Source organism: Lipophrys pholis (assembly GCF_963383615.2).
Source record: "Lipophrys pholis genome assembly, contig: SCAFFOLD_36, whole genome shotgun sequence".
NCBI classification, from domain to species: domain Eukaryota; kingdom Metazoa; phylum Chordata; class Actinopteri; order Blenniiformes; family Blenniidae; genus Lipophrys; species Lipophrys pholis.
The window spans coordinates 116,773-127,500 of NW_028292098.1; the positions used below are offsets into that span (position 1 = coordinate 116,773).

Below are 10,728 nucleotides of genomic sequence, written 5' to 3' on the forward strand. Positions count from 1 at the left end.
GTAATGCTACAATAGTAATGCTACAATACTAATGCCACAATAGTAATGCCACAATAGTAATGCCACAATAGTAATGCCACAATAGTAATGCTACAATAGTAATGCTACAATAGTAATGCTAAAATAGATATACCAATGGTAATGCTACAATAGTAATGCTACAATAGTAATACAACAATAGTAACGCTCCAATGGTAATGCTACAATAGTAATACCACAATACTAATGCTACAATAGTAATGCTACAATAATAATGCTACAAAAGTAATGCTACAATAGTCATGTTACCACAGTAACGCTACAATATTAACACTACATTAGTAACGCTACATTAGTAACGCTACATTAGTAACGCTACAGTGGTAATGCTACAGTAGTAACTTTACAGTAGTAACACTACAATAGTAAATCTACAGTAATAACACTACAATAGTAACACTACAATAGTAACACTACAATAGTAATGCTACAATAGTAAGGCTACAATAATAATGCTACAATAATAATAGTAATGCATGGTGACTTGGAGAAGTAACTTTAATCTGATTACTGGTTTGGAAATAGTAACGCGTTAGATTACTCATTACTGAATAAAGTGGTCATATCACTGTTACTCATCATCATCAACAGTCAAATTGCCTGATGTACAACCAGTGTTCCCAACAACATCAACTGTTTACAAAACAATCAGGACAACAGATTGTAATACAGACAGTCCAGAGTACAGAGCTAGGGCAAGGTGGAGGTTCTAAAGCCTCCACCTAATGGATGCCAGGTGTGCAGACACAGTTTGTGAACCGGGCCAGGGAGAGTGGCAGTAGGAGGAAACTTTTATTGTGGTAGAGGAACTCAGTATTGGGCGAGTCATTGAGGACAGGAATCAACAATTGGACTGTGGATATCAAATAAATACTTTGACACGTCCAAAGGAAAAACTGCTGATTGGACCTGATCAGTGTTGCTCCTGAATACGTTCTAAACAAGTTACCTGTCCTCACCAGAGCAGCACCTTAAATAGGTTAAGGTGCTGCTCCACCTCCTCAGCCTTACTCCTCTTGACTCTACTCACTTTTGACACTTTCCCACTACATGATGGTCCCTGCTACCAGGTACTTTCATGGTACACCGTAGTACACTGAGGTTCCAAGCGAGCGAAGACGAGAAGACGGCAGGCTGCTCATTCACCCACCATTTTTTAAACCTGAACACAATAAAAAACAAAAAAGGACCAAAGTCTGCAGCTGTCCTGGTGAACGCTGTTTAACCACATTTCTATTAGAATTTAAAGTATCGTATGGTTTGTTTTTCTTATTTTAACATCAGTAGCTACTAACAGCTTGTGGCAGAAGTCACCAGTTAACAGGAGCACCAGTGAAACCGAAACACCGGACAGTGAAGCATCACATCGGGGTGATTACTTGTGCATGACGGAGAAAGCTCCGATGACTCCGCCCACGCCGTGGTCGTTCTATTGTAATGGAAAACAAGTGAGGCTGAGTGGAGTAGAGGCAAGGCCAGTAGGGTCAAGTGGAGTAAGGCTGAGTAGGAGCTGGTGGAAAAGAGCTATTTATTACAAGTGACTGGGAATCAGAATATCTAGACAACAATGTGAATAAAGCTGTAAGAAATGCAGAATTAGGAAGAAATGTTAAACAAAGAAAAGAATAACAAAGATCTTCTATTGATCAAAGAAGGATTAAAAGATTCTGTCAAAAGGAAAAATACATGATACAGAGAATCTATAAAACACTAAACTAAAGAAGTGGCACATAAATATGTGAAATACAAAAATAAGTTAACTACAACTAAGAAATGATTTAAATAAATATGAATAAAAGTGGTGAAATGTAAGAAAAGCAGAATCCTATTAAAGACACATGGAATCTATTAAAGAGTGTAAAGAGAAAGACCCAGAGACATTTCATTAGTAAGGAAGAAATCATAGAAATTATTATCAAATGTAAAACCAAATCTTCAGTTTGAGACTAAATGGAGATGAAACCAGTAAAGAGGGTGATTGAGTTTATCTCCAAACTACTGACACACATCTGGAAACTTTCTCTCTTTATTCAGGTTGAGGGGCTGCAGGTTGTCAAAGATTACTGCATAGTGACAAACCATTTAAAGACATTGGTCGTACTTAAGACAGGCTGTATCTAATGACATTTTTTGTGTTCTCTGTTTATTTGGAAACGTATCGAACTACATGGTGGTATCGATATCGATACCAGAATGTTGGTATCGTGACAACTCTAGTTCTATGTTGTATAGTTCTATGTTTAAGCCTTTATTTTACCAACAGCTACACTGAGATATACCCCAAAGTTATAAAATATTCAGGAAACAAATGTTGAAAGGTTTGGAGTTCAGTATAGAAGAGTTTGGAATGAAATATTCACACTTGTTCAACATTAAAGATAAACTTTTAGAGTATAAAATATTTAGGAAAGAATAAAAACACAATAACTGTGTGTGTGTGTGTGTGTGTGTGTGTGTGTGTGTGTGTGTGTGTGTGTGTGTGTGTGTGTGTGTGTGTGTGTGTGTGTGTGTTGTGATCCAGATGTTGGAGGACAGAGATGGACTGAGCTCTGCAGCATGTTAGTGATCAGCATGTTGATGAGACTCTTCTCCTCCTGGTGGCTTCAGCTGTTTGGACTTTACATTTCTAAACTCTTCCAGTCTGAACCTTCTTCAGTCTCAATGACTTCAACATCAAACTTTGTCCTCTAATCTCACTTCTTTCTCTCTTTATTCAGGTTGAGGGGCTGCTGGTTGTCAGAGATCAGCTGTTCTTCTGTGGCCTCAGCTCTGAAGTCCAACCCCTCCCTCCTGAAACATCTGAAAAATCTGGACCTGAGTAGGAACCATCTGCAGGATTCAGGAGTTGAGCAGCTGTGTGGTTTTCTGGAGAGTCCACTCTGTAGTCTGGAGACTCTGAGGTCAGACTCCATGTTTGAGTTTGTGTGCAGTGAAAGTTGTGTTGACACTAAAGGTCAGACATCAGGCTGATATGAGATGATCCACACTGAGGATCTCCATGAGAAACTGAGACTTCTTCTCTGGGCTTTAGTCCTGTGACTGTGGCAGAGCCGTGTGGAGCTCCACATTTCAAAGCTTGGTAGAAGAAGCAAGGTGCTGCAGTGGAGAATTCTCCGTCAACCTCTGACACGCTTCATGTTGAGCTTCAGCTTTCAAAGCAGGCTGATCTCTCCTGGATGAAGAGTCACTGATCTCCCAGCTGGAGCTCCAAACTCTCCCTCACTCTGCCATTGTTGCCCCCCTGACCCAGTGTGTGTCATGTAGGGGTGTGATTCCATCCTGTAATAGGAAACAAAGAGGCAGACCACTTGAGCTGGGGTTTGGCTCGGCTGCAGGATTTAATATGCTGCTGCCTCTGTGCAGCTTTTAGGCTCCTTCAATCGCCTTGCGCCCTCTGCTGGCCTTTTAGAGTAACACACTACTGCTTTCGCCTGAAAAGTACAACTCTGTTTGAGCCTTTTAAACTAAAAATCAAAATCAGAGCAGCATGCCAAACCAAGGGCTGGAACATCCGCGGGTATTCTGCACTCTGGCAGTAAAATCTTTTTTTAATTGCAGATGTTTGAGCTGAAGTCACCATTATGAGGGACCGAGCAGAAAGACCAGGACCTCCAGAGGAGGCCTGGACCTGGAGGCCAGGACCTCCAAAGGAGGCCTGGACCTGGAGGCCAGGACCCTGTTGTATTTGGAATGTTTCTTATTAGTTTTTTGTAAAAAAAAAATCAAAACCTGTATAAAAAAACCCTAAACATGCTCAAAAACTCACCAATTTTGGCACGCTCATTAACCCCCAGAGAGCCAAAATGTACTCTCTAGCGCCTCCTAGAGAAACCAAAACAGCGACCACAGCCCGTAGTAATGTCGTAGAAAGATCAAACCAATAGTCAATTGTTCGTTTCATCGAGCCCGACAATTCACACGCTGGGACCCGTGTCCTAAATCTGACAGGAAGGCCACAATTTGCCTTTCAAAATAAGATTTTCAAACACTAGCTACTCTGAGCACGAATATCTATGGACTTCAGAAACCTATTAAATGACAGAGGAGACTCTCCTCCTCAATAATCCCCAATATCACTTTCAGTGGTGGAGCGGTTCTGTTTTTATTTGCCGTCAAAGTTTTAAACACAGACTCCGCCTCCTCCTCCAGTTTAAAGGTTTTGTGCTATGAATGACGCGACACTTTGTCTTTATTTGAAACGGTTCTCCTTTAACAATCATTTCTTCTTGATGTCCACATCAGCAGTGCTGATTCTCTCTCAGGGCTGCTGGCTGCAGACGGAACACACACACACACACACACACACACACACACACACACACACACACACACACACACACACACACACACACACACACACACACACACACACACACACACACACACACACACACACACACACACACACACACACAGACTTGTGGTGCAACACTGCCCTCTTGTGAAGAGTTTGTAAACATGCAACTGTGACGAGGGAGAGAGGTATGTTCATTGAGGATTCTTTTCTGTGTAGCTCTATGAATTAGTTCTGTGTCTGTCGCTCTAGAAACAGCAGCCCAAGGCTTTAACTTTAATTTTTTCCACACCTTCAAAAGAATTGTACTCACGGTGAGTCCAGGATTCCAGCAGGTGGCACCACTGATCCATAAAGCCTGTTTTATTCTTGACGTGTCGGCGAGCTCTGTACGGCTCCGTGCGGCTGAATGACGTCATTGTAGCCTCCAGGCCCCTCCGAGCGGCCCTGTTCACGCTGACGTCACCGCTCCATGTGCCTCCAACTTCTTGTGACTCCAGTAGAACCTGTGAGGTGTGGAGCGGTAAGAGCTCCACCCTGTACTGAGCAGACACGTCACTGTGCACAGACACATATCTAACTGTTAACACACCGTGATGAGGGACAATGACAACCTACAGAAACACTCTGATTCTACTTTTCTTTCACATGAAGCCGTTAAAAGGATCATTTTATGGCTCCAAATCCAAGCTTTCCTTTCCAGTAGTATGTGGTTTGTTTAGTCGTTACTGATGAAGCAAAAGTCTGGCTTCATTAGAAAGAAGTTCTATTAATGATGCGTCTCATAGCGGAGCGCCCCCTGCTGCCTCATGCAGACCTCAGCCTGCGGTCAGAACGCCATACAAGACCTGGAAGTGAAGTTAGTTCCAATCAGGTTCCATGATTACTTCATAAAACACTCTGGCTTCACTTCCATGCAGTAATGTAACATAATGATCCCAAAGATCCCTGCAGAGGGGCGGAGCCTCCAGCACAGGGTGGAGGAGGAGTGTGACGTCACCAGTCCTTAAGTTTGACTTTCACATAACAGCAGAGGACATAAGGCCCGTGGACCAGAACCCACCAAGAGGTCCAATCTGGTCCCACCAAGCCAGGAGCTTTAAAGGATTTAGACACTTTGTTTTGACATTTCAGTGGATTTTCACCAGAAGTTTCAGTAAAACTGACTTCATTTTCAGGAACTGATGGAAAAATATAGAGAATTTCATTATAGACATTGAATTTAAAGGTTCTTTTATCACTGGAGGAGGAGGAGGAGGAGGAGGAGGAGGAGGAGGAGCAGGAGCAGGAGCAGGAGGAGGAGATGACATGCTCTTTGTGAGATAAGACCAGGTTCCAGGTCAGGGACACCTGGGGAGGAACCTGTGTGGTTTCCAGGTGAAGAACACTTAAAGGGCCGGAGGCTGTGATTGGGCCGACCCCGACGGGCCGGGGGGCGAGGTCCTGACCATAGCTGCCTGCAACTTTCATTTCTATTATTGTTCTGGTTATTATCATAATTATTGTGAGTAATAGTACTCAAGGTGGTTGTAGTAATAATTTAAACTGGGCTTTTCTAAAGTTATGTTGAGGGTCACATATAAAAAGCCCTTTGAAAAAAAGAAGAGTAAAACCAACAATGTAATTATTTACACACTGAGACAGAAACACAGGAGAGATTTACACTTTCTTACTTTTTAAATTCCATAATTGTTTTTTCACTGCTGCTTTTCTTTCTCTTCTCATTTCATCATTTATTGTTTTTAATTGTGCTTTGTTGCATTCGAAGTATAACAACTGCTATATAAATGAACTTATTAGTACTATTGTTGTATTTTATGTTCTAATACACCAGTTAGAAGCCAAATAAACCAAATGAATGAATTGACTGACCAATCAGTGAGAAAAGTGATGGGATGAGGAAATTCCTCTGATGTTTGTTGCATCAGAAAGTCTGTTTCTCATTCTGTTTCTTTAAGTCAGAGATCAGAGGTGAAGAACACTCCTCCACTCAATCCTCCACCCTTCTAGTCGCAGTATTATCAGACAGTTACCAAGATCATTCCCATCATTCCTGCCACATTCCTGACATTCTTTATGTGACCTAATGCATCTGAAGGTAGTTCTGGAATGGGCCTGACGTTCCTCATATTCCTGGAACATCTTTTATCAAGAACCACCTGTACTGGTGAAGTTAGTAACTGAGCATGTGGATTAGTAGTCATGTGTGTTGATGTGTTCTACAGAGTGACAGCATTCGCTCCCTGCAGCATCCTCCTCTCTGATCAACTCCATGGAGTTTCTCTGAATGCTGAGCGCTCTGGAGTGTGTCAACTGTTCAGTAGCTGCTGGGGGAAGAACTGGGGGGGTGGAGTCATGGGGGGGTGGAGTCACATGTTTTTAAACTCAGTTGCTGACCTGACTTACCCAGCGCCTCCACCAGATGCACCTGAGACGGTGATTCTCATGTCCTCTGCTGCTCGGTGTGTCCTGGCAGCTGGACACGTCTCTCACAGCAAAATACACACCTGAATAGAACAAATCCTCCTGGTTCTCCTCATTCCTGACAGATTAATGAAAGAAAACTACAATACTCAACGTCACACAGCTCCGGTCTGCTGCAGGTCAAGTATGGGTCGGTTATATAAACTAACCAGTTCAGCTCAGTCACAGATCAACTGGAGCTGGTATGGGTTGGTAATATAAACTAACCAGTCACAGATCAACTGGAGCTGGTATGGGTGGGTAATATAAACTAACCTGTCACAGATCAACTGAAGCTTTTTCACGCTGCAGCTCAGGTTGGTTCTTTGTTTAATCTTGACTTTACTTCGCGGGTCGTGAAATTGAAATCCGAGGACGTCCGAGCAGAGCAGCGTTGACGTAATGACGTCAGACACACACAGACCCCGGCTCCGACTACGGTGTGGGATGAGGTCCAAACTAGTTAGAGCAGCACATTTCCCCCACAAATCTCTCTTTATTCCACCTTGATGTTCAGCTCATGGGCCGGCGCCGGCCAGACCGGTGGCTCCTTGAGGGCCGCATGCAGCCTGCGGGCCGTCTATTGAGAACCCCTAACCTAAACCTTTTACCTTTCTAAAAAACTCTATACCTTTTTTTTTTAATGTGGAATAGCAAACACCTAAATTCATATTATTCACAAAGTAAATAAGTGGCTAATACATATGTGAAATATGACATTAGGTTAACTACTACTGTGATCATTTAAAAAATAAACATAATGAAAATAAATACAGTGAAATATATGAAAACAAGAAGAATCCTATTAAAGACACCTGGAATCTATTAAAGAGTGTAAAGAGAAAGACCCAGAGACATTTCATTAGTAAGGAAGAAATCATAGAAATTATTATCAAATGTAAAACCAAATCTTCAGATTGAGACTAAATGGAGATGAAACCAGTAAAGAGGGTGATTGAGTTTATCTCCAAACTACTGACACACATCTGGAACCTTTGTCTTTCCAAACTGGACAATTTCCTGACAAAAAAGACTCAAATCAAAGTGAAGTACAAAACTAGAACCAAAGAAGATTGAACAAACTCCAGGACAATGTCTCTGCTCCCACAGTTCTCACAAACTAAACCATGAATGAATGAATGAATTGTGTCTCTCAGAAGAATGATTGTCTCCACTGTCCCCGTCTCTCCAACCAAACACTCTGTAATGAATAGAAAGAAGTAGCAGGACGTCCAGCTCCACTCCACAGCGTCACTTCAACATCTGGAACTGAAGACATGAACAAAACATGTGGACCTCCATGTCCTCTCCTTCACGTCCACATGAAGCCAAAGTCAAACCCAGAGAAGACGATCTGAAGCTCTGAGGTCCAACAAAGTCCTCATAACAACGTCCTGTCCTCTCTGTGTCTCATTACAGCCTTTCTTCATGTAAACTCTCCGACTGTGGAGTGATCTCCTCGACTCTGAAGTCTGACTCCTCCCATCTCAAACATCTGGACCTGAGTAGGAACCAGCTGAAGGATTCATCAGTGAAGGTTCTGTGTGCTGGACTGGAGAGTCCAAACTGTAACCTGGAGACTCTGAGGTCAGTTCACTGTCTGAAGTTAGAATGTGTTGAAGTCAAACCACTGAGAGGAGTTTAGGAGGATCCAGATGTTGGAGGACAGAGATGGACTGAGCTCTGCAGCATGTTAGTGATCAGCATGTTGATGAGACTCTTCTCCTCCTGGTGGCTTCAGCTGTTTGGACTTTACATTTCTAAACTCTTCCAGTCTGAACCTTCTTCAGTCTCAATGACTTCAACATCAAACTTTGTCCTCTAATCTCACTTCTTTCTCTCTTTATTCAGGTTGTGGGGCTGCAGGTTGTCAGAGATCAGCTGTTCTTCTGTGGCCTCAGCTCTGAAGTCCAACCCCTCCCTCCTGAAACATCTGAAACATCTGGACCTGAGTGAGAACCCGCTGCAGGATTCAGGAGTTGAGCAGCTGTGTGGTTTTCTGGAGAGTCCACTCTGTAGTCTGGAGACTCTGAGGTCAGACTCCATGTTTGAGTTTGTGTGCAGTGAAAGTTGTGTTGACACTAAAGGTCAGACATCAGGCTGATATGAGATGATCCACACTGAGGATCTCCATGAGAAACTGAGACTTCTTCTCTGGGCTTTAGTCCTGTGACTGTGGCAGAGCCGTGTGGAGCTCCACATTTCAAAGCTTGGTAGAAGAAGCAAGGTGCTGCAGTGGAGAATTCACTGTCAACCTCTGACACGCTCCATGTTGACCTTCAGCTTTCAAAGCAGGCTGATCTCTCCTGGATGAAGAGTCACTGATCTCCCAGCTGGAGCTCCAAACTCTCCCTCACTCTCAAACTCTGGACTTGTTGGCTTGATGTCCAGTAACCTTGGCTGTTGACTTGTCCTCCCACTGGACACTGCTTCTGTTTGCTGTCACATCAATTCAGCTCCAAAAGAACAAAGATCACATCAGTGACAATAAGAAGCTCCTTCTTCTTTCACTTCCTCGGGGCTCCAACCTTCTTAAGAAGAAGAGCTGGACAACAAGGATCAGTCTGATCAGGCTCTTCTAAATATGATCAGCTGCTCATTTCAGCTCCTGGAGCAGCCCCGCTCTCTAAAGTATTATTGCTCTGAATTGAATTAGAGGAGCTTTGACTTAAAGGCTGGGGTGGTCGGGTTCCTTAGCAGGTAGAGACCACCAAGGTTTACCAGTAGGGGGCGACACTCAAATGAGCCTTCTTATTATAAACCCATGAGAAATATTCACACAGTTACTTAAAGGACCAGACCCAGACAAATATGGTTTTGTTTATAGAGCAAACACATATTTATTTACAGTAAAACACACACTACAAATTAAAGGCTTTTTTAAATGAACTATGGAGTTCAACAACTATTTTTAGAAAGAACTTTATACCAAACTAAAGAACCAAACAAACATCTAAAATAATTAAAAATGCAATACTTTAACCTTTTAACTATCATAAAAACTCTAAACACTTTTCTACTATAGAATAACTATCACTTAAATTTACATTACTTACAGTCGTGCTACCAGAGACTTCAGACGTCCTTTTGTCTCCTAATTCAACAATCTTCCAGTGAAACTTATCAAAAGTCCAAATCAGCTCTTCTGCCTCTTGCTCTGACTTCCAGGGTGATAAAGTCCATCTCCAATAGAACTGATCTATTGTTTCACTGTTAGTACTCAGACTATGTCTCTGTGGTCTGCAGGTGCACAGCATTAACCCCGCCCCCTTTTCTTCAGTCTAACCAATCACAACAACAGACAGCAACAGGAACTAATGAAAATAACAGAACACATTAAAACATCACCAGGCAGATTCACACATTGATTTAGGTTCTATGTTGTATATTTCTATGTTTAACCCGTTATTTTACCAACAGCTACACTCAGATTTACACCAAAGTTATAAAATATTCAGGAAACAAATGTTGAAAGGTTTGGAGTTCAGTATAGAAGAGTTTGGAATGAAATATTCACACTTGAACAACATTAATGAAAAACTTTTGGAGTTTAAAATATTTAGGAAAGAATAAAAACACAATATCTGAATAACTGTGTGTGTGTGTGTGTGTGTGTGTGTGTGTGTGTGTGTGTGTGTGTGTGTGTGTGTGTGTGTGTGTGTGTGTGTTGTGATCCAGATGTTGGAGGACAGAGATGGACTGAGCTCTGCAGCATGTTAGTGATCAGCATGTTGATGAGACTCTTCTCCTCCTGGTGGCTTCAGCTGTTTGGACTTTACATTTCTAAACTCTTCCAGTCTGAACCTTCTTCAGTCTCAATGACTTCAACATCAAACTTTGTCCTCTAATCTCACTTCTTTCTCTCTTTATTCAGGTTGGAGGACTGCAGGTTGTCAGAGATCAGCTGTTCTTCTGTGGCCTCAGCTCTGAAG

The 10,728-nt window shown here is 42.3% G+C and overlaps 1 protein-coding gene across 20 annotated transcripts in view; it reads left to right on the top strand.

The window, feature by feature from the left end:
• Positions 1 to 10,728, top strand: part of LOC308128180 (NACHT, LRR and PYD domains-containing protein 3-like) — a 182,330-nt gene that overhangs the window by 55,850 nt on the left and 115,752 nt on the right. For 12 of the 20 annotated variants that reach the window (XM_080493880.1, XM_080493885.1, XM_080493866.1 and 9 more), the window contains 4 exons: positions 2,757 to 2,939; positions 8,216 to 8,383; positions 8,648 to 8,830; positions 10,671 to 10,728. The exon at positions 10,671 to 10,728 is cut by the window's right edge and continues 125 nt beyond it. In XM_080493880.1, coding sequence (XP_080350006.1) covers positions 2,757 to 2,939; positions 8,216 to 8,383; positions 8,648 to 8,830; positions 10,671 to 10,728 — 592 coding nt within the window. The remainder of the gene's footprint in view (positions 1 to 2,756; positions 2,940 to 8,215; positions 8,384 to 8,647; positions 8,831 to 10,670) is intronic. The other 8 variants (XM_080493867.1, XM_080493869.1, XM_080493886.1 and 5 more) reach the window with 4 other exon arrangements.